Source organism: Podarcis bocagei (assembly GCF_964188305.1).
Source record: "Podarcis bocagei genome assembly, chromosome: 2".
Taxonomy (NCBI): domain Eukaryota; kingdom Metazoa; phylum Chordata; class Lepidosauria; order Squamata; family Lacertidae; genus Podarcis; species Podarcis bocagei.
Genome location: NC_138126.1, coordinates 24,807,240 through 24,831,114, shown reverse-complemented (window position 1 = coordinate 24,831,114; position 23,875 = coordinate 24,807,240). Strand labels below are relative to the sequence as shown.

The 23,875-nt window shown below is 50.5% G+C and overlaps 1 protein-coding gene across 2 annotated transcripts in view; it reads left to right on the top strand.

Moving 5' to 3' along the window:
• Positions 1–818: 818 nt before the first annotated feature.
• Positions 819–23,875, top strand: part of LHFPL4 (LHFPL tetraspan subfamily member 4) — a 68,969-nt gene continuing 45,912 nt past the window's right edge. Inside the window, exon 1 of one of the 2 annotated variants that reach the window (XM_081183638.1) lies at positions 819–1,850. In XM_081183638.1, coding sequence (XP_081039764.1) covers positions 1,445–1,850 — 406 coding nt within the window. In that variant the 5' untranslated portion in view covers positions 819–1,444. The remainder of the gene's footprint in view (positions 1,851–23,875) is intronic. The other variant, XM_081183637.1, reaches the window with a different exon arrangement.

Sequence of the window (23,875 nt, the reverse complement as noted above, 5' to 3'; positions counted from 1 at the left end):
CTCACTCCCCACCCACCAGTGTGACAAGGTAGTGTGCAGCCTGTGGGTTATGTGTCGAAGTACATTTGTGGCCCAGTTGGTATGAAATTTGGACCTGCCCTGGCCTAGACTGAAGGTCAGCTGATTTCCCCCCACTTAGGTTTACTGTTGTAGACTTGACCCCAGTACCTCTGCATATAAGGGGATGCCAATACAGTGGTAGCTCTGGTTACGTACTTAATTCGTTCCCGAGGTCTGTTCTCAACCTGAAACTGTTCTTAACCTGAAGCACCACTTTAGCTAATGGGGCCTCCTGCTGCTGCGCGATTTCTGTTCTCATCCTGAAGCAAAGTTCTTAACCTGAGGCACTATTTCTGGGTTAGCGGAGTTTGTAACCTGAAGCGTATGTAACCTGAAGCATATGTAACCAGAGGTACCACTGTATTGCAATATAGACAAGGGCGACTTAAAAGCACCTTAAGTTATATATCATAACACTAGAGCTGAGCCCCACTGTAGGAATGGGCTCTGCTGCTCTTTTCTGGGAGGTGAGAGAAGGAGAGAGAGAGAGGAGAGAGAGAGGAAACCTCAACACTGCAAAACGGAATGGAGTCTTCCAAGCCTCTGGCCCATAGGAGGCTGCCTTATCTGCCGCCTCGCTCAGGATGGCTATGACATTACGCTGACTTGGCTACGGCGTGCCCAGATCCCGGCCTCTTGCTCCACAGCCCACGTGCCCGCAGCCCGGCTCCGGGTTCCAATCCCCCGGCGCATGCGTAGAAAAGGAAGCCGTCCGCTCAGCTCCTCCCTTGACCTGCTTGCCTGGGCGCATGTGCGCTGCGATCCCCTTTTCTCCTCCTCCTCCCCCTCCCCTTTTTAGGAAGCTGCCTGGGCGCTTCCTTCTCTCTACCTGATTTCCTCCCGCTCTGCCCTCCCCTCGCGCTCGCGCCACCGGGCTCGTGCGCGCGCGCGCGGGCAAGCTCCGGCCGGGCAAGTAAGCAAGCAAGCAAGCAGGCGGGCGGGCGGGCAGGCAGGCAAGGCAAGGCAGGCAGGCGAGGAGGGAGGGAGGGAGGGAGGCGAGCAGGCAGGCAGGCGACCGAGCAGGAGCAACGACCCAGCCGGCGCCGCCGCCGCCGCAGCCAAGATGGAGTCGCGGCTAGCGCGGCTGGCGCTGCAGGGAGCGAGCGGGCGCGCCTAGGGCTCCCTCCCTGCCTGCCTGCCGCAGCCTCGCGAGCCCTTCCTGCCGCCCCATGGCCTGGCCTCCCTCCGGCGCCCCCTCGGGTCTCCCCTCGGCGGGGCTCCCGGGGCCACTCCGCCTTGGCCAGTGAAGTGGTGCTGCTGCTGGTGCCGCCGTCCGCGCGCGCGCGCCGGTGCACCCCTCTCCTCCTCCTCCTCTTCCTCCTCGTCGTCCCCGCGTGTCGCCGCCGCCGCCGGGGCCCCGCGCTCTGAGCCTCCCGGCCGCAGGATGCTGCCGTCGCAGGAGGCCTCGAAGCTGTACCATGACAACTACATGCGGAACTCGCGGGCCATCGGCGTGCTGTGGGCCATCTTCACCATCTGCTTCGCCATCATCAACGTGGTGGTCTTCATCCAGCCCTACTGGATCGGCGACAGCGTCAGCACGCCCAAGCCGGGCTACTTCGGCCTCTTCCACTACTGCGTGGGCAACGAGGGCAACAACCGCGAGCTCACCTGCCACGGCTCCTTCGCCGACTTCCGCAGCATCCCCTCGCGCGCCTTCAAGGCCGCCTCCTTCTTCGTGCTGCTCTCCATGGTGCTGATCCTGGGCTGCATCACCTGCTTCTCGCTCTTCTTCTTCTGCAACACGGCCACGGTCTACAAGATCTGCGCCTGGATGCAGCTGCTGGCAGGTAAGGGGGGAAGCGAGGCCTCGGGGGACCCCTCCCCACCCATACCCAACTCTCTCTGCCCCCACCGCACACAACCCTCCCCAAAGGACCTTCCTCGCCCCACACGCAAACCAACCAAAATTCCAAAGGAGGGAGGGGAAAGTGTCGAGATGGGGAAGAGTGGGGTGCTTGCCCCCCAACTAGGATGGAACAGTGGGCAGAACTGGGATAACCAGAAGTTTGGGTGACCGGGTCGTTTTGCTAATTGGGGATGAACCTGATTTTAAGTGGGCTTCATGGGAGGAAGACACACAGTGACTTAGGCTATTTTGGAACAATTAGTTGTTGCAGTCTTGTGTCGTAAAGGGATACCCATTTTCCCGGGGCAGGAGGAGGCCAACAGAACCAGGCTTGACAGCTTCTTTACAATGGGATCAACATAAAAGATGCTCCTCTGAAGGTTTGACGAGACTCACATTAAGCCAATGTGGTGACCCTCACACATTTTGGGACTCCCATCAGCCCCAGTCAGCATGGCCGTTGGGTCAGGCGTGAGTGAGAGTTGTAGTCCAACAACATTTGCAGGGTGCCATATTGGAATGGAAACTCTAGGGCCCAGAAAGACTTGCTAGCCTAGATAGGCTCCAGAGTGCCCTGGTAAGTACTGGAACATAAGTGTTTCACTAAGCTTGTGGAATGTCTCTGGCTCTTGTGAGGTTGGGTGTGTGTGTGTGTATACACACCACAGTATGTATAGTAATCTGCCTGTCGGTGCTTCTCAACAAAGTGTGATATGTGAATTTTGATGTAATTTCCTCCGGGGTTAGGCTGAAATAAAGGACAACGCTCTGACATGCCTTTCCCTTTTCTCAGCGTTCAGATAAATTACTGGGAGCTCTTTTAAAGCTTAAACAGGAAATTCCTTCATCTTTAATTTTAAATGTATCCAAAGATGTATTGATTTAAAACCAGCTCAGAGACTAAATCCTCACCACAGGGAGCTGGAGAAATAATCCTGAGGATTGGTCAAGCATCTTGCTGCCTCTGTGGCTCTGTCCAGGGTGCTGAAGGCATCACAGGAGGAACTGACTGCACTGTGCAGAATGTTGTTCGTTTGGTTGCAATGGCCAGGAAGGCTAGGAGACCAGGATCATAACCAAAAGGCACAGGCCCAGATTTCTAGACTTTAGGTCAGATAATGCAGACCTGGAGACAGGTGTAAATGAATATGTAAGGACTGATTGAGTAGGATCTGAAAGTCACTATCCTGAATTAAGGGGGGGGGATCTCGGCAGGTGTATAACAAAAAGGGTCAAGAAGGGTGGACATCTCTTTTACAAATAGGTGTAAGAAGGCTGCCCCCTCCATTGTAAAAGCATTTTAAAGCTTAAGCTCTGGACTAAGTTGCAGGGGCCAGCCTAAGGATGGAAGACCTGAATTTTAAATGAGCCAAGATTCCTAGCTCAGCACTGAAGGAAGAGGTGATGAGTGAATATCTGATTAGCAGGAAAGATCTCCATCTAAAAAGTGCAACTAGGCCTGGTTGGGTCAGTAATAAGGTTTTTTTTTGTTTGTTAAGGATGGGAGTGAGGGCAAAGGTGGTCAGGGTGCCTCTTCCTCGTGATAGACCACATTTTAAATGATGGGGGTCAAGATATGCTGTGGTCTCCACAGCAAAGCACAAAGTTTCAATTGCACTGCTATGAAGGAGGTGTGGGTTGGCAGAGAAGCAAAGGTGGTTATGGGTCAATCAGGTGGGCTACTGGAGACCCACAGAGGTCTATACAATCCACCCTCTGCTCTGCTTCAGGCTTTCCCAACCCAATGCCACCCCCTCCGGATGTTGCTGGACTACAACTCCCATCATCCCTGACCACTTGCCTTTCTGGCTGGGGCTGATGGGAGATGTAGTCCACAACATCTGGAGGGCACCAGGCTGGAGAAGGCTCCTCAATTTGTACACATGCGGGGAAGCAATTGACCAGCTGCCTTTGCCTCTGCACTAGATATGGCCGGGGGAGGGGGGACAACATTTGAAGATATGGCATTATTATGTTTAGATGTTTTTAATGTATTTATCTTGATATTTTATTTAATGAGCTGGTGGTTCATAAATATTCTTATAAATATAAATAAATAAAAGTATCTAAGGGTATTGATGGAACATATCCACCACTTCCATGGATATCAAAGGCTCTAGAACATTGTCCCTCCCTGTCTCCTCCCTTGGCTGCTGTTTTGTATAGCTCAGATATGGGGGAAGCTCTGTGGCCCTCCAGATGTTTTCGGACTACAACTCCCATCAGGCCTGACCTGCACTGTTGTGGGTCGGACTAGATGACCCTTGGGGGACCCTTCCAACTCTGCTATTCTGTGATCATGCAATGAGAGGCTTGGTCTGGCAATGAGACTGGAGGCCCCGAGAAGAGAGGTGACCCCAGGTTGGTGCTCTCAACATGGCATACCTAGATGCCTTGTCCTTGGTGGGCAGGAAAGGGTTACAGCCCGGCCAAGTTTCCAGATAAGGGCATTTCACTCCCAAGCAGCACTTGGCATAGCAGATCGTATGTAACCCTTCCCCACCTCCATGGATCCTTGCCAGATTCCTTCAGTAGATTCTACCCACAAACCAACAGCACCGTTTCCCTAGCCATTGTAGTGGAGAGTCAAGAATAAGACACTACTGAGTGGAAACTGCTTGATTCAGCTGCCAAAGAATTAGCAGAGCACAGAAGGAGCAGAAGAGGCTGCAGCTTGGAGAGCCACTGAGGTGGTGTAAGGATGGCAGTGGCAGGAGTGGAATTTTCAGCAGATAAAAGCTGTTTTCAGCCCATTAGCTGTCTTGTTCTAACTAATTGATGGACTAATGAGCCAGTGGTGGTTCATAAAACAGTTTTACAACGGAGGCTTTATTTATCAAAGGTAGCATTTTATCTTGGCTAGGTAACACAGCCAATTTATTTATTTATTTGTGTATTGAAAGGTGGCGGGATGTTCTCTTGAGCACGTTACCTGACCCGAGTGCCTTAATCTGAACTGGGAAATGCCCGAGCCCAGATTGTTTGCAATAATGCCAGAGGCTCCAAACAACCGTTTCACAAAGCTCTGTTCTATTTACAATGAATTAGTCAACTAAACAGAGCTGATTTAATTGATTTATCAGTTCACCATCTAGCTAAAACAGGAAGCAAGCACAGTCTGAGCATGGTGGTGGTTGAGAATTTGTGTAGCCCATTCAAGCTGATGCATAAATGGAGACACGGCCAGGGCAGGGTAATCTGGCTGTGGAAATGACCGCACAAAGCACAAACATCAGTGCACATTAGGTTAAGGAATGGGACAGATCAAGTTGGTGGACACCGGAGACAAAATGTTGATCCTTTTCGAATTCTGCACCAATTATATGCATTCCAGTATAAGGCTGCCCAGGTGTCATAAACAAAGTAATATGCAGTAGTACCTTGGGTTAAGTACTTAATTCATTCCGGAGGTCCGTACTTAACCTGAAACTGTTCTTAACCTGAAGCACCACTTTAGCTAATGGGGCCTCCTGCTGCCGCCGCGCCGCCAGAGCGCAATTTCAGTTCTCATCCTGAAGCAAAGTTCTTAACCTGAAGCACTATTTATGGGTTAGCGGAGTCTGTAACCTGAAGCGTATGTAACCTGAAGCGTATGTAACCTGAAGCGTATGTAACCTGAGGTACCACTGTATGTGGGTGAACCTGCAAGAATAACTGGTTTGTTGTCAAAAAATAAAGTTTTCCCCAAAATAAAGTTAACGATTCCCCCCCAAACCGCCCCCTGCCCTCTGGTTACCCAGGGGGGAAATGGACAGATGGGGTTGAAGATTTCGCCTGCCCGACCGCTTGCTTTATTCTAAAAGCAGACCTTCAAGAAAAGTGGCTCACCAGAGTGTTGTGTTTATTTTTATTCTGAGGTCAGTATTTGAGAAACTACAGAAACTGGAATGATTCCTCTACCCACCCACCCCATCCAACAAATAATAGGAGGAGAGGTATACAGGCAACTGCCCATTTACACATGTTAAATATGGGCACAACTTGTACATGTGCATCACACTAAGCCCGGAAGTGAAATTTAAAAATTGCCAGAACATCCCCAGAAGAGCACAGAAAAGTCTGAAAAGGCATGAAAACAGCGCCTAGCAATCCCATAGCCCAGGGGTCAGCAACCTTTTTCAGCCGTGGGCCGGTCCACCGTCTCTCAGACCATGTGGTGGGCCGGACTGCATTTTTTTTGGGGGGGGGATAAATGAATTCCTGTGCCCCACAAATAACCCAGAGATGCATTTTAAATAAAAGCACACAGTCTACTCATATAAAAACACCAGGCAGGCCCCACAAATAACCCAGAGATCCATTTTAAATAAAAGGACACATTCTACTCATGTAAAAACATGCTGATTCCCAGACCGTCCACTGGCTGGATTGAGAAGGCAATTGGGCCGCATCTGGCCCCCGGGCCTTAGTTTGCCTACCCCTGCCATAGCCTTTGCCATTGCAATCCCAAGAGCCTTTGCACTGACCGTTGAGGCCTGTGGTGTGTTGGAGTTTGAGGAAGGAGGTTGTGTGAGAGAGTTGGGCATCAGGTAAGTGCTGGTGGTCTTTTAAAGGTTTTCCAGAGGTTTAAAGAGTGTCTGCAGGATTTTCCAATGGATGCTTCAATGATACGCGATTCCATATATGCGCCTGGTGCCTTGGAACATAAGCCCTGCATAAATGGGTAGCTTAGAGATGTGGGTGGCGCTGTGGTCTAAACCACTGAGCCTAGGGCTTGCCGATCAGAAGGTCGGCGGTTCGAATCCCCGTGACGGGGTGACCTCCTGTTGCTCAGTCCCTGCTCCTGCCCACCTAGCAGTTTGAAAGCACGTCAAAGTGCAAGTAGATAAATAGGTACCACTCTGGCGGGAAGGTAAACGGCATTTCTGTGCACTGCTCTGGTTTGCCAGAAGCAGCTTAGTCCTGCTGGCCACATGACCCGGAAAAACTGTCTGCAGACAAATGCCGGCTCCTCGGCCTATAGAGCTAGATGAGTGCCGCAACCCCAGAGTTGTTCGCAGCTGGACTTATCAGCCAGGGGTCCCTTTAACTTTACCTTTACTATTCTGGCTTTTCATTGTTCTCGGTTCCATTGTTGTGTTGTTCTTGCCACAGCCTCCCCTGGCTAGTTCCTTCCTGCATTGTAACTAAATCCAACTGCTGAACCTTCGCAACACAAAAGCTCTACAGTCAGTATATTGAGAGGGGCAGAGAGATGGTTAGCTCTGTTTTCTTCTCCGCAATGAAAGGACTTCTACCATATAGCTCTGCATCAGTTGGGGCCTGGGAACTGAGTGTGTCGGCTGCATGAGAGATGGTGGAGGGCAGAGGAATTGTCTTAGATGTTAAGTCTCCTATCTCACCTGCTCCCCGGCTTCCCAGTCACTTGTGCCTGCTGGGCCCTGCAGTGTCCCAGCCCAGTGAGAAAGGCTTTCTTCAATGAAGCTGAATGTTGGAAAAGTCAAGACAGACAAAAGAAAGCACTTCTTCATAGAATTGTGGAGTTGGAAGGAACCGTGGGGGTCATTTAGTCCAGCTCCCTGCAGTGCAGGAATCTTTTTGTTCAACGTGGGGCTCAAACCCACGACCCTTAAATCAAGAGTCTTACGCTCTACTGACTGAGCTATCACGCTCTGCATAGTTGAAGTATGGAATCTGCTCCCTGAAGATGTAGTGATGGCCACCAATTTGGATGGCTTAAAAAAAACCCACAACCAGACAAATTCACAGAGAACAAGGCTATCAGTGATTAGTAGCCACTTTGACTAGCTATGAACTTCCAGAGGAGATATGATTTTTGTTGTTTAGTTGTGTCCGACTCTTCGTGACCCCATGGACCAGAGCACGCCAGGCACTCCTGTTTTCCACTGCCTCCCGCAGTTTGGTCAAACTCATGCTGGTAGCTTCGAGAACACTGTCCAACCATCTCGTCCTCTGTCGTCGCCTTCTCCTTGTGCCCTCCATCTTTCCCAACATCAGGGTCTTTTCCAGGGAGTCTTCTCTTCTCATGAGGTGGCCAAAGTATTGGAGCCTCAGCTTCACGATCTGTCCTTCCAGTGAGCACTCAGGGCTGATTTCCTTCAGAATGGATAGGTTTGATCTTCTTGCAGCCCATGGGACTCTCAAGAGTCTCCTCCAGCACCATAATTCAAAGGCATCCATTCTTCGGCGATCAGCCTTCTTTATGGTCCAGCTCTCACTTCCATACATCACTACTGGGAAAACCATAGCTTCAACTATACGGACCTTTGTTGGCAAGGTGATGTCTCTGCTTTTTAGCCATCTTCAAATGTCTAAAGGGCTGTTGCATGGAAGGTGGAACAAGCTTGTTTTCACCTGCTCTGGAGGGTAGGACCCAAACCAATGGATTCAAATTGCAGACAGGAGATTCTGACTAAACACCAGGAAGGCCATTCTGATGCTAAGAGCTGTTTGGCAGTGGAACGGACTACCCTGGAAGGTGGTGGACTCTCCTTCGTTTTTTAAACAGAGGTTGGATGGCTATCTGTCATGGATACTTTAGCAGTGACTCCTGCCTTGCAGGGGGTTGAAAACAGAGGGGCACACACACACCCCCAGGAGAGATCTGGGCACTGTGAATATGGAGAGCGCAAAGAGTTGGCGTATTTAGGTTAAAGCAAGGCTTGCATTTCTCCCCTTCCTTTCCTAGGATAGGCAAGAGGGTTTGTGTTGTAAACAATGCCTGTCCTTAGATGGAAAAGAGAAATAAAGGAGTATGCTTCGAAGCCTAGCTCTAGCAAAGGGGAGCTAGAAGCAGTTTCGAGCGAGTTCAAGGCCATTTCACACTAGAGCCAAAGAACAGGCATCCCAGGGTTGAGTGCAGTCTCAGCCCGAGAAGACAACGTCTCTGTTTGGAAACACTTTAAGTCTTCGCCGTCTAATTAGTGGCTAACAAATCAGCGAAGGCTCTAATTAGGGCTTCCCAGAAAACTCCAGCTTAAGAGGCACTGCCTCCCCCCCCCCGCACCCCCCAGGAAGTGGGATCTAATTAGGAGAAAGATGCTCCTGTTATTCCAAACAGAAAAAGACCAGCCATCTGCCCTGCTGGAAACCCCAGTAACTCAGAACCACAGAATGTGGGTTTTTCCCTTCTTCTTCTTCTTTACAAAATTCTCCCTATTCTAAAACCAGCCACCAGGAAGGAGGAAAAATAATCATAATAATCAGGTGGATGGATGACTGTGCTCCACGCTCACTTCAAAGTTCTGAGTCCAGTGCTGGCTGGCCCATTAGGGCAAGTGGGGCAATAAGCTCAGTTTGCCCCTGACCAGCCCTCCTTCCAGATGACCAGCTTTGTGGGTGTCATGGGCTGTCAACCTCCTCCTTGGTCTTGCCTTTGTAGAACTCAGCAAGGAGGGAAATGGAGTCAAATGCAGGATCAGTTCATCATCATCATCATCATTTTTACGGTAATTTGTATACCGTCTTTCTATCTTACAACACTCAAGGTGGTTTACAAGCCGAAGAAACAAAAAATGTACATCTTATAAACAATCTAATGCAATACAAAAATGTGTTAATAAAACGTAACTTTAAAATAGGCAACCTACATCAAAAAAGTAACATTCAACAATCATTAGAATAGTAGTAAATAATAATAATAACATATAAAAGTTAAACAGAAATCCACTCAACAGTTACAATAAATAATTTCTAAACTATAGTCAATAAAAAACAGCAAGCCACAGTACATAAAATAATACAGTGGTACCTCGAGTTACATACGCTTCAGGTTACAGACTCCACTAACCCAGAAATATTACCTCGGGTTAAGAACTTTGCTTCAGGAAGAGAACAGAAATCGTGCTCCGGTGGCGCGGCAGCAGCGGGAGGCCCCATTAGCTAAAGTGGTGCTTCAGGTTAAGAACAGCTTCAGGTTAAAAACAGACGTCCGGAACGAATTAAGTACTTAACCCGAGGTACCACTGTACAATACAAAATGAGAAGCAGAGACTAGAGGGTGGGGCAAGGCAGGTGGAAGGAGGCCTTGCCTGATGAAGTCTCTCCCCTCACAGTTCTTCCTTCAGGAACAGCTCCCTTATGAGGACTCCAGTTTGTATGGGCTGGCCTGCCTCTCAGTGTTATTCTTTGGAGGCTCACCCCCAGCCTCAGTAGTAGTCATTGGCTATGGCTCCCCCTACTGTTGGCCTCCCGGCCTTCCGCCCTACCAGCCCCAGGAGGAACCAGCCTCTGCTTCCTGAGTCTCCCCAGAGTAATCAGTCGGGGAACCCAAGGCGAGAGTCTTCAAGGAGGCTGTGCACACTTGAATCTTCCTTCCCCTTGCCTCTTCCTCCGCAGATGGTGCTTGTCATCTTTAATTGTGAGCCATTTGGGACAAATGCATCGGCGTAGCAGGTGTTGGCAGAGGAAGCAGCCAGAGGGGCTGAAGGAGGAGCTGGGTGTAAACCGCAGGCAAATGCACAGCATCCTCATACACCTTGGCAGGGGAAAATGTGGCCGATGCATTTAGATAGCTGGGAAGCTACTCAGGTGCTGAGGCTCCGGCTTGCTCAGAGCCAGTGTGGTGTATTGGTTAGAGTGCTGGACTCTGACCTGGGAGACCAGGGTTCAAATCCCCGCTCAGCCACTTGCTGGGTGACCTGTTATTGTTCATTGGCTCTCTAGGTGACCTTGGGCCAGTCGCTGCCTCTCAGCCTAAGCTACCTCACAAGGTTGTTGTAGGGGTTGAATGAGGAGGGAGCAAACCATGTATGGCACCTTGAGCTCCTTGGAAGAAAAGGTGGGATATAAATGCAATAAACATACAACACCCTTGTCATTTGGGAAGCCTTTTGCCTCGTCTTCTTCTTCTTCTTCTTTGACGATCACACGTAGCCGAGTAAGATTGTCTTCCATGAACACGGTTTTAACAGTGAGTCTGTAAGTGACTGTGGAGGCCAATTCTGGATCCATACATCCTTCCACAGTGGGGCCATAGGTTTCTAGGCAGGAGTTGATCACGGTGTGGATTTACCAAGTGTGCCTTCCTCTTAGCACATTTCTCCCTTTCGTCCTAATTTTGAGCATCTTCAAAGTCCACGACACCTTTGGTAAAGGTTGTTCTCCAGTTGAAGCGCTCACAGGCCACTGTTTCCCAGCTGTCAGTGTTTATACTACATTTTTTAGATTTTCATTAAGAGAGTCTTTTTTAAAAGATTTGCCTTGAGACAGACTTTAAACCTTTTTTGCTGACCACCAGCAATACGCTTTCCATTTTTAAGTTCGGAATAGAGTAGTTGCTTTGGAAGACAATAATCAGGTATCTGAACAACATGACCAGTCCAACAAAGTTGATGTTGAAGAACTGTTGCTTTGACACTGGTGATCTTTGCTTCTTCCAGTACACTGGCATTCATTTGCCTCTCTTCCCAAATGACGTGTAACATTTTTCGGAGACACCGCTGATGGAATCTTTCGAGGAGTTGGAGATGGCGTTTATAAGTGGTCCATGTTTCATAAGCGTAGAGTAAAGTTGGTAGTACAATAGCTTTGTAAACAAGCATTTTGGTTCCCCTTCGAATGTCCCGGTTCTCAGACACTCTGCACTTCAGTCGGGAGAAAGCTGCACTTGCAGAGCTCAGGCAATGCTGGACGTTGGCCCTTGTGGAAAGAGGTAGGAAAGAGTTTCCCAGGTAGGAAAACTGATCAACACTTTCCAGTTTTACACCATTAAGTTGGATTTGTGGCACCGCAAAGAGGTTGTTTGGTGCAGCACTTTGGTTTTTTGTGTACTGAGCGATAGGCCAAGTTTTCCATAAGCTTCTGTGAAGATTGTCGAAGGGAAACTCCCCACTGGGGAAGAAATCATATATCGAACAGATGGAAAGCCCTTTCATCTAAGTAGACTGAAAGCAAAGAGTTTCAGACAAGGGCCTTTCCCTGGAATGCTAGGGCCTTCTGCATGCCAGGCACCTTCTCTGCCTCCGCCTCAGTCCCTTGTTCCCAGCACTTGGTAATCAAAGGAGTGTGCTGCTTCAGAGCAGATTAGGAGCAGCCGGTGAGTCATATCAGCAAAGGGGTTTCCTTTGTTGCATTTTTTCCTAAGAGGACTGCTTCATTGCAGGTATGCAGGGAGGTCAGGCAGCCTCCTCTGCAGCAGAAGCCTGAAAGACTTAGATGTACACAGCCGGCAGGTGGACCTCAGAGGATGGGTGGAAGAGAGAGGGATGAGAGCCTGAGCAAAGCTCTTCTAGCGTAGCTTTCTGGTGGTTGGCTTTGGTTCTGCAACGCTGTGCTCAGGCGGGCAGCGTTTCACTGGCCCCTGTGTCAGAGCGCTGCATGCCCAATTTCAGGCAGGTAGACAGGCGGTGGTAGGACGCGGGTGGCGCTGTGGGTTAAACCACAGAGCCTAGGACTTGCCAATCAGAAGGTCGGCGGTTCGAATCCCCGTGACGGGGTGAGCTCCCGCTTCTCGGTCCCTGCTCCTGCCCTCCTAGCAGTTCGAAAGCACGTCAAAAGTGTAAGTAGATAAATACGTACCGCTCCGGCGGGAAGGTAAATGGCATTTCCGTACGCTTTACCTTTAGGCAGGCGGTGGTCGATCATACCTTTTGGAGAAGGGATCTGGGAAGGGGAATCGGCAGCTTACGGGAACTGGCACCACAGCCCAACGCAGGAACACTGGCTCAGCAAAAAAAGCAAAGCAAAACAAAGCCTCCAGGAGCCCCTTGCCTGTGTTTTCTTCTCAGTAGCAGGCCTGACAAGAAGGTTGGTGGCGGATGTGGGAAGGGGGGGGAGGTGATAGATGGAGATTCTCCCTGGGGATCCAGCAGGGGAGCTGGCAGAGCAGGGCAGCTGCATCAAGAACAGGAGGGGAGAGAGAAGGAGGAGAGGTTTTTTTTGGGGGGGGGGGAGGATTATTGCCTGGAATTGCTGTGTTGCAGATTCCGCGGTCCCAACCCCTCCACCTGCCCTGAGTTAAAACCGATACTTTTTCCAGGAAGGTGTCTCAACCAACAAAGAGATATTTAATTCTCCCCCGTAAAGCAAGGAGTGCCAGGTTTCTGTTCAGAGCTCAGCTCAGGTTTTGTTGACAGTAAGTGGCTTTCTGGTGGCAGTTATAGCAGTACAGTGGAACCTCGGGTTACAGACCGTTCAGGTTACAGACACTTCAGGTTACAGACTCCGCTAACCCAGAAATAGTACCTCGGGTGAAGAACTTTGCTTCGGGATGAGAACAGAAATCGCGCGGCGGCAGCTGGAGGCCCCATTAGCTAAAGTGGTACCTCAGGTTAAGAACGGACCTCCAGAACGAATTAAGTTCTTAACCCAAGATACCACTGTACTGTCAGTATCTCAGCTCGCAGTCAGAGGTAATTGGCCTCCCCCGGGCAACCGACTGAGATACTTGTTGACCTTCCCGTCTGCGTCTCCCGGCAGGATCAGGCAAGGCCATAAATCGGCGATCCTCCTCACACGTGAGAAGAACACACCATCCTCCCTCCTCCCTGCATTTCCCCCAGGGAGGGGAAAAGAGACAGACAGGAGTCTATTTACATGTCTTTTATTCCTGTCATTTCAGCAGTACAGAGAAACGTTACTGCACTCTCCTGACTCCAGCAGTAGAGTCACAACTCCACCCCTGTACTTCCAGTACAGGTCAGATGACACTCTGAGCTAACATCCGGTGCTCAGTACAGAGAATAGACTGCCCCTTTTTCCCAACAGTACAGTTCCAGACAACAACATCCTGTTTTGCATTCCAGCCACCTGCAGCTGGCTTTTGCATTGCTGCTTTTTCCTGACATGTACTGCTACTAACAATAATTTATATTTATCTGCCTCCCATCTGACTGGGTTGCCTCAGTCACTTTGGGCCACTTCCGACAAATTTATACATCAAACAGTAAAACATCAACCGTTAAAAATTTCCTATACAGGCCTGCCTTCAGATGTCTTCTAAAAGTCAGATAGTTGTTTATTTCCTTGACATCAGATGGGAGGGCATTCCACAGGGCGGGTACCACTACGAGAAGGCCCTTTGCCTGGTTCCCTTGTAAACTCACTTCTCACAATGAGGGAACTGCCAGAAGGTTCTCAGAGGTGGACTTCCGTGTCCGGGCTGAACGATGGGGACGGAGATGCTCCTTCAGATATACAGGGCTGGTATACAACAAATTGCACTGATAATAGCTGCTTTTTTATATAGCATTTTATATAGCGTCCCCCGTCCCCCCGCCACACACCCATACCCAAAGTGCTTTGCAATGTGCAATGTGCATTGTGCTTTATCCTTGTTGACAGCCGAGCTCACGTCATGGGCCTGTGGCAGAAGATGGTATAAAAACACTTCTTCCCGGTGGTGGATGTTCCATTGGGGGGAACGGCTCACCAAGTCTGCCCTCAGCCAGCCTCTATTTGCTTTCCTTCTTACTTGCATCCAGCCCAGAAGCTGGCACTGGATGTCAGCTTCCTCTTCCTTTGTCATCTTGTTGCCCCTTGTAGAAGCCAGCAGGGACATTAGTTGAATCTGCCTATCTAGTGCCACCTACTGTTGGCCTCCGGGCTTTCCACCCATCACTATTGCTTCCCAATGCCAAACCCCATGCCTTTTTATTTCTGATGTCATTTTTATTGACGATGGCTCTTGTTATGTTAAAAAAACAAAACAGCATTATATAAAAAAGACAAAGCCAAAATGATCCAAAGACTAAATAAACCATTCATCATAATTACAACAAACCAAGTATTTTCTCAACAGCAGCAGCTGCGTTGTTAAGATGCAATATATACTTGCTCCGAATTTTCCATTTTAAAAAATCCAACCCATAAATAAATGCGTTTACTTCCAAAATGACTGCATCTAAGGTATATTAGCTTCCCTTCACATAACTAGATATTTCGTCCATTGCAGCTACATTACTCAAGTCTATGCATCCTGTCAGGGAACTGCCATCAGAGCATCAGGTGGTGGAGGGACTCAGGCAGGATGAAAGAGACTCAACTGCTGAAGCAGGGACCAGCAGGGGGAGGAGTGGGTCTCTGAGGGAATGCGAGCAGGAGGGAGGGCTCAGGGAGGCTTCCAGCGAAAACAGTGGGGAGGTATCGGAGTCTCCCATAGGGAGACCCATACCTCGCAGGAAACTGTCACGCCGTGAGTCCAGGAGACGCGTTTCCGTTAAGGAACTTCTTTGTTGGAAACGCTTCCGCAGACAGCCACTGTCGGACTCTACTAGTGACTAGAGCAGACATGTCTGAGGAGCTCCGTCACACACGGAGGTTTGTGGGGGCGCACAAACTCTGAGGGAGCACGTTTTCACGCACAAGCAGCTAATCAAACCCTCACAGCAGTCCGACAGTCTTTGTACGCTGCCTGTGCAAGAGAAGGCATCATGAGCGAACCAACCGGAACCGGAGGAGCAGGGGCTGGAGCTGGTCCAAGCTTGGAAGATAGATACCGAGCGTTGGAGGTTCAACTGGCCCTGCAGACGGCGAGGCTGGAGGAGAGAAGGGCTCAGGATGCAGACAAGAAGGGGAGAGCCACTCAATTCCCCAGAAAGGTACCAGGATTGGTGCAGAAATTTGGGGGGGACCCCAAGGACTACCATGCTTTTAGGACAGAGATGCAATATGCCCTTAATGTGCAGTTCGATGAGTTCCCTGATGAGGAATCGCGAGTTGCTTTTGTAATTGGGCATCTTGAGAAAGGGGCTAGAGACTGGGTGCGACCCCTAATGGCAACGCACAATGACATACTAAAGGACACAATGAAGTTCTTTCGTGCAATGGATATCATGTTTTCCAGCGATATTGAGGAAGGGGTGGTGCGCAGACAGCTAATGGCTTGTAAGCAGGGGAGTCGATCTGTCCGTGAATATTGGACTGAGTTTACCATGCTGATTCACAGACTGAGTTGGGATTTATCGGCGGCACCCGTTCAAATGCTATTTGAAGAAGGTCTTTCTTCGGGGGTGAAAGACGAGCTGGCACGGAGCCCCAGGGCGGAGTCTATGGATCAGCTGACCAAATCTGCGCTGACCATAGGAGCGCGGCAGGAGGCAAGAGCCTTGGAGAGGCGGGAAGGGAGAGGGGAACGTTGGAAGGAGTTCCGCATTCCAGACATTCCTGAGCCAGCTTTCCCGCCGGCAGAGCCGATGGAAATCGGAACAGCGCGCGCGCGCGCATTTTCAAAAACCAGCGAGGGAGCTAAGAAGGAGGGAAAGGGCCCCCGGAAATGCTATCTCTGCCAACAGCCAGGCCACTTTGCCAGAGTCTGCCCCCAGAGGAAGGAATGGCAAGGGATGGTGGGAGCTGTTGAGGGGGGAGAAGAAGGGGGAGCGGAGCAGGTAAAAGCCAACGCCTGGTTGCCACAATTGGGGCACTGCAGCCAGGCCAAAGAGCAGTGAAAGTGCCCGTGCCAGAAGCTCCTCGACCTGCTCTAGTGATTGAAGTGTCGCTAGAGCTGCAGAATGGGCACCCCCTAAAAATAAAGGCGCTATTGGACTCAGGCAGCTCCTGCAATTTTATGAGCAAGGAGTTTGCTGCTGAACACCAGATACAGACCATCCCTTTAAGCAACCCCCTGCAGGTGACCACGATTGATGGCAGGGAGTTGTTGGGAGGAGGAGTCCGCTTGCAGACTGTCCCAATGATAATGAGGGTGGCAAGGCACACAGAACTGATAGCGTTTAATGTGGCCACCCTGGGAGGCGCTCCCATTATTTTGGGAATGAGCTGGCTAGCTCTACATGATCCGCTGGTTGGCTGGCATCAAAGAGTGGTGTCCTTTGGTTCAGCACATTGCCTAGAACACTGCAAAGGGGAGAAGGGTTCAGTAGGGGCCCAAGCCACCCTAGCAGGGACTGAAGTTATGGGGAAGGTGAAGGTACCACCACAGTATGCAGATCTCAGCGACGTGTTCAGCGAGAAGGAAGCTGACCAACTACCACCTCATAGACCCTTTGATTGTCAGATCAATTTACTCCCTGGAGCACAGCTTCCCGTGGGCAAGTTGTATGCCATGTCGGACAGGGAAATGCAGGAGTTGCGAGGGTTCATTGACAAGAACCTGAAGAGAGGCTTCATCAGAGAGTCCAAAGCAGCAGGGGGGAGCCCAGTGTTCTTTGTGGACAAAAAAAATGCGGACAAGCCGAGACTTGTATGTGATTTTAGGCGGCTGAATGCAGTGACTGAACCGGTGGCGTTCCCTATGCCCAGAATTGATGATATTTTGACCATGGTGAGGAAGGGAAAGATTTTCACAAAGCTGGATCTAAGGGGGGCGTACAACCTGATACGCATAAGGAAAGGGGATGAATGGAAAACCACCATGTTTACCCCTTTGGGGGCGTTTGAATACCTCGTTATGCCATTTGGATTACAAGCAGGCTCCGCGTGTTTTCAATCTTTTATGAACCACGTGCTGGGCCCTTTGCTCTACAAGAATTGCGTTGCCTTTCTAGATGATGTGTTGGTGTATTCTGAGAATGAGGAGCAACATGTGAGAGACGTCAGAGAAGTGTTGAGCAGACTGCAAGCCAACAGGCTGTGGGTCAAACTGGAGAAGTGTCGGTTCCATACCAAGGAGGTGGAATTCCTGGGGTACCGCCTGTCAGACAAGGGATTGGCCATGGATCCCGGCAAGGTACAGGCAGTGCTGGAATGGAAAACACCCAAAACCAAGAAGGATGTGCAGAGGTTCCTAGGGTTTGGAAACTTTTATCGTAAGTTCATCCGCAACTTCGCCCATCTGACGGCGCCCATCACTGACTGTCTCAGTAGTAAGAAGAAGTTTGTATGGACGGCGGAGGCGGGGCGAGCGTTTGAGGAACTGAAAAGGGCCTTCGCCTCTGAAGAACAACTTCTGCATGTGGATTTACGAAAGAAGCTAAGGGTTGAAACAGACGCATCTGACAGAGCCATAGGGGCGGTGCTTCTTCTGCAGCCGGGGAAGGAGGAGTCGGAGTGGCGTCCGTGTGCCTTCTTCTCGCGGAAGCTGAACAAATCCGAGAGGAACTACACGGTGTACGACCGAGAACTGCTTGCTATTCATGAGGCGTTCCGGAGATGGAGGCATCTGCTAGTTGGTGCACAACATAAAGTGCAAGTGTGCACGGACCATAAAAATCTAGAGTACTGGAGAACGGCGCGAGTGCTCAACCAAAGGCAGTTGAGATGGGCCCAAGAGTTCTCCAAATTTAACTTTGAGATTTGTTATGTGCCAGGCCCAGAGAATGTTAGGGCGGACGCTCTCTCACGCAAGCCTGAATATTTGGAGGGGGAGGGAGCACCCGAAGTAACCCATATCATTCCAGAGGACCGCTGGGTGTGTGGGGCGACTTTGGTGGGGCAAAGGGAATTGGTAGAGGGTACGGTGCAGGATGCATACGCCCAGGGGAAACTCAGGGATCTCAGAGGGGAGGAAGACAAACCCGGTGGTTTTGAGGAGAGAAATGGGGCATTGTATTATAAGGGAGCGTTATATATACCTGAAGGGGAATTGAGGGAGAAAGTACTCAAGCAGCTGCACGATAGCCCCACAGCAGGGCACTTTGGGCAACACAAAACCATGTGGCTGGTTACCAGGGAATTTTGGTGGCCCAAGGTCAGGGAAGATGTGCGGGAGTATGTGAGAGGGTGTGAACAATGCCAAAGAGCCAAGGGGGAGAGGCAGGCGCCGGCTGGTTTATTAGAACCACTGCCCACACCTGAGAGACCGTGGGAAGCAGTGGCAATAGATTTCATGACTGATCTGCCAAGGTCTAGAGGGAAAACAGCCATCATGGTTGTAGTAGACCTGTTAACTAAAATGGCCCACTTCATAGCCTGCTCACATGCGGTTACAGCAGAAGAAACCGCCAAATTGTTTGTAGAGAATGTGTTTAGGTTGCATGGCGCCCCCTTGAGGGTGGTTTCAGACCGAGGGAAACAATTTACTTCCAGGTTCTGGAGGAAGCTCATGAGCTTACTGCATGTAGAGGTTAATTTCTCGACGGCCCGTCATCCTGAAACCAACGGGCAGGCGGAAAGAGCAAATGGGGTTCTCCAACAATATTTGAGGTGTTATGTTAATGACAGAGAGAATGATTGGGTGGAGAAGCTGGCGTTGGCAGAATTTGCCTACAACAATGCAGAGAACGTGTCCACGGGGATGAGCCCCTTTTTGGCTAATCACGGGTGCCATCCCAGAGCCTTCCCAGGGGGGGAGGGGGAGAACTGGAGCGTTCCAGCTGCAGAACAGTTCGTGGAAGAAATGGAAGCGATCCATCGCCAGCTCCAACTCAACTTAAACAGGGCTAAGGAGGAATATAAGAGGCAAGCAGACAAAAACAGAAGGGAAGGTGAAAGCATCAGGGTGGGGGACCAGGTGTGGCTGTCAACCCAAGGGTTGCCATTCAAAGGAGGTTGTAAGAAATTAAGACCCAAAAGGCTGGGTCCGTTTGAAGTCATACAGCAGGTCAATCCAGTGGCTTTCAGGCTCCGGTTACCGAACCACATGAAGCTGCACCCAGTTTTTCACAGGTCGTTGCTGTCACCGTATAGAGGAGACAGTGAGGGGAGGGTCACTAGGGGACCAGCAATGGAGGAGAAGGAACACAGCTACCATGTAGCGGAGATCCTCGATTCCAGGTGGAAGGGAGATCAAGTAGAGTATTTGGTAATGTGGGAAGGGGAACCGGAGTCGGAAAACACCTGGGTTAGGGCAGAGGATGTCAATGACGAGGTTTTAATAGAGACTTTTCATCAGAGGTTCCCACGTAAACCTCAGCCTGTAGCGAGGTTCCGAAGGGAATACTTTGCCACCACCGACGAGGAAGAGGAGTTGGAGGGGTTCCCAGATTCTGAAGAGGAGGAGGATTCAGCTGGCCAGGACGACGATCGATGGAGAGAATTGTTCGAGACGTCAGAAGATGAGGAAGATTCGTTTCGGGGTTTTAGCCCTTCACCTCCCAGGGGGGAGGAATTGGGAGGGGGTGAGGGGGGCCCTGGAGGGGAGGTGGATGTCAGGGAACTGCCATCAGAGCATCAGGTGGTGGAGGGACTCAGGCAGGATGAAAGAGACTCAACTGCTGAAGCAGGGACCAGCAGGGGGAGGAGTGGGTCTCTGAGGGAATGCGAGCAGGAGGGAGGGCTCAGGGAGGCTTCCAGCGAGAACAGTGGGGAGGTATCGGAGTCTCCCATAGGGAGACCCATACCTCGCAGGAAACTGTCACGCCGTGAGTCCAGGAGACGCGTTTCCGTTAAGGAACTTCTTTGTTGGAAACGCTTCCGCAGACAGCCACTGTCGGACTCTACTAGTGACTAGAGCAGACATGTCTGAGGAGCTCCGTCACACACGGAGGTTTGTGGGGGCGCACAAACTCTGAGGGAGCACGTTTTCACGCACAAGCAGCTAATCAAACCCTCACACATCCACTCCGTCACATTAGGTAGATTTGTGTCCTTACAAATATTTGCTGTGGAGCTTTTCGAAGCTACTGGATAAATTGAACCAAGGCCGTGATCTTCCCTCCTAACGAAACCTTGAACACATCCTAAGAATAAAATACCAGGTGCATCCAGAAAAATGCAAGCGAGGCAACATCTCTACCCAGTTTTTCATTTGAAACCTGGGCATCTTCGGCTGACATAGCTGGCGATCCACCGAGCTGAATGCAGCCCCACCAGCCATGAAGGCTTCCCTGCCAGATGCTTAACAACTCTCCCCTGCCCTTTGGTTTCTTTGGCAGTTCCAGATGGGTGACGAAAACAGGGAGCTCCTCAAGCCCTGGGTGGACCCCCGTTTGTGGCTTGTGAGCTGCAGTTACCTTAGCACAGGCATGGCCAAACTTGGCCCTCCAGCGGTTTTGGGACTACAACTCCCACAACTCCCATCACCCCTAGCTAACAGGACCAGTTGTCATGGATGATGGGAATTGTAGTCCCCAAACAGCTGGAGGGCCAAGTTTAGCCATGCCTGCCTTAACAGGTCATGGATTGTACAGGCCTGCTCTATCCAGTGCACCAGTGACATAGGCAGGGAGAACTTGGGCCCAAATGCATCCCTCCAGGCCTCTCTGTCTGGACCCTGAGGTCTCTCCCTCTGCCACACACCCCTACCTGGCCACAGCCACTCAGCAGCCTTGCTTCACACCTTCCTAATTTTCCTGGCCTCTGGCCTCGCCCACCGCTGGCTTTTGGCCCCTGGAAAGTTGCCCAGAAGGCTCAGAAAGGTTCTCCAACTCTGGGTTCATCTTTGTGAACATTAAGTCACTGTTAGAATTGTTGGCATCTGTCTGTCTCAAGAGACAATGGAGTGTGCCTTCAGGGGTGAAGTCGGACCACTGTGTTAGCAGCACTGAAGTGACATCTCGGGGCCACGTGCCCTGCCAGTCTCCTAGTTTGGCCCCAAGGGAGGGCATATCTTCATAATAAACGTATTGTTGCTTTCACTTCCATGTTTAACCTATCATGGCTTGCCCCAAAGAATCCTGGGAATTGTTGTTTGGTGAGAGTCCTAAGTATTAAAGGTTCCCAGCATGCAAACACACTCACACATAGTCGGTGATGCCTGTTGGTTATGGGGAAAGCTGGGCTGAACACAAACAGAGGAAGATTATCAGGTGTGCAGGACGGAGAGTCAGGAACCGATTTAGAGCAGCCTGACTTGCTTGCAAGGCAGCAGTCCCTTGCTTCTAGGTTATTCTACCCTGGAGGGGCTCCAGATCATTACACATTGCTGCTGTATATACTGTGCTCGCCTGCCAGGTAGCTTTGCAGGTGGGTGGATCTATATTCTGTACGCTGGGAAAAGCTGAGGTCTACGCTTGGAATACCTTAATAGCCGTCATTTATACTGCCCTACAGGGTGTTATTTGGAGGTTTTACCTTCGGGAGGGAAATGTCCTAGCAAGGACGGCCGGACTGGATGACCTGATACGAAAAAGGACAAAGCTCTTTTTCTTCGTAGTTGTGCAAAAGCAGCAATTTCAACAGGTGCAGCTCATCGTGTGTCTCTGGGGAACAATACAGGGCTGCCAGCTTTCCCGGCAGCCTCTGCAGCTGTGCCACCAATAGCCATCAGAGGTGCGTGCAGATTTTAGGAGCCAGTGTGGTGTAGTGGTTAAGAGCGGTAGACTCGTAATCTGGGGAACCGGGTTCGCTTCCCCGCTCCTCCACATGCAGCTGCTGGGTGACCTTGGGCTAGTCACACTTCTTTGAAGTCTCTCAGCCCCACTCACCTCACAGAGTGTTTGTTGTGGGGGAGGAAGAGAAAGGAGAATGTTAGCCGCTTTGAGACTCCTTCGGGTAGTGATAAAGCCAGGATATCAAATCCAAACTCCTCCTCCTCTTCTTCTTCTTCTTCTTCTTCTTCTTCTTCTTCTTCTTCTTCTTCTTCTTCTTCTAGGAGGCGGTGGCATTTATCCCCATGTCGCACTACTGCTGTCTGCGCATCAGGCTGAAGCCTCTGGGAGCAGGCTAGGCTGGTCATGCGCCCCCAAATCAGTTGCCACCTTTAGTGAGAAAAACTGTAACCTACGCTGTATTCTCCTCTTCCCCAGGTTCTCTGTCTTCCTTTCCATCTGATCTTATCCTTTTAGTGGGGGAACATAAGACCTGGGGTGGTATTCAGATAGCTTTTACTCACGGCCTAGGACCCTCGTACCTACGGGACCGCCTCTCCTGGTATGCCCCACAGAGAGCCTCAAGGTCCATAAATAGAAACACCCTAGTGGTCCCGGGCCCTAAGGAAGTTAGATTAGCCTCAACCAGAGCCAGGGCCTTCTCAGCACTGGCTCCGGCCTGGTGGAACGCTCTGTCTCATGAGACCAGAGCCCTGCAGGATCTGATTTCTTTCCGCAGGGCCTGTAAGACAGAGTTGTTCTGCCTGGCCTTTGGCTTGGAGCCAATTTGATTCCCTCCCTCTCTTTCTTTTTCCTTTCTCCTCCTGTGATGACGCTGCATTTTTATTGTTTTAATGTTGTATTTTAATCTTGTTTTTAAGTTGTATTCATTCAACTCGTTTTTATTATTGGTTGCTAGCCACCCTGAGCCCGGGCTTGGCTGGGGAGGGCAGGGTATAAATAAAATTTATTATTATTATTATTATTATTATTATTATTATTATTATTATTATTGGCCCACTAAAATAGCCAAGCTAGTCAGAGCCATTAATTTTAATAGGACTCCTCTGAGTAAAAGTTTTGACTGCAAGCCCTGGTTCCCACATGCAGCAGAAATGAGCTGGTATAGTCCTGAGGTGTCAGACTGGGCTGTACCACCATAGAAGAAGAAGAGTTTGGATTTGATATCCCGCCTTTCACTCCCCTTCAGGAGTCTCCAAGCGGCTAACATTCTCCTTTCCCTTCCTCCCCCACAACAAACACTCTGTGAGGTGAGTGGGGCTGAGAGACTTCAAAGAAGTGTGACTGGCCCAAGGTCACCCAGCAGCTGCATGTGGAGGAGCGGAGACACGAACCCGGTTACCCAGATTACGTGACTACCGCTCTTAACCACTACACCACACCACATAGGATCTGCACAGGATTGTTGGGCCTAATGAGCACAACAACTCATCTCCGGCAGATCTTGCCCCCATGCTGCGACTGAAGGTCCCCTCCTCCCCACAGTTGCCTCTCCCCTCCAATCCAGGGTTTTCCCCGAGCAATCTGAGACTGTGCCTGCCTGGTGTTAGTTTCTCCTCTGCCCTCTTCATGCCTCTCCTGGTTCTGGGAGATGAGGCGGGGAGGGGAGCTTGTTGCAGCAGGATGGAGAGACAGATACCTGTGACTCTTCACTAGCCAGACTCATCTCTTGCCTCTTGACAATCTCCCTCCTCATCTGCTTCTCCCTCTGGTTCTGGACTCCTCTCTGCCGCAGAGTCCCCCTGCTCGCTAAGCCCTGTTATCTCTCATCTTTTGACACCTCCTCCTCCCAGTCTTCTCCCCCTGACCCCTCATCACCATCCCCCAACCAGTCTCCACCAGTCTCCTTCTTCCCTTGGGGGTTCCCCAGCTGGACCATTCCTCTGCGTCCAACCAGTCCCTG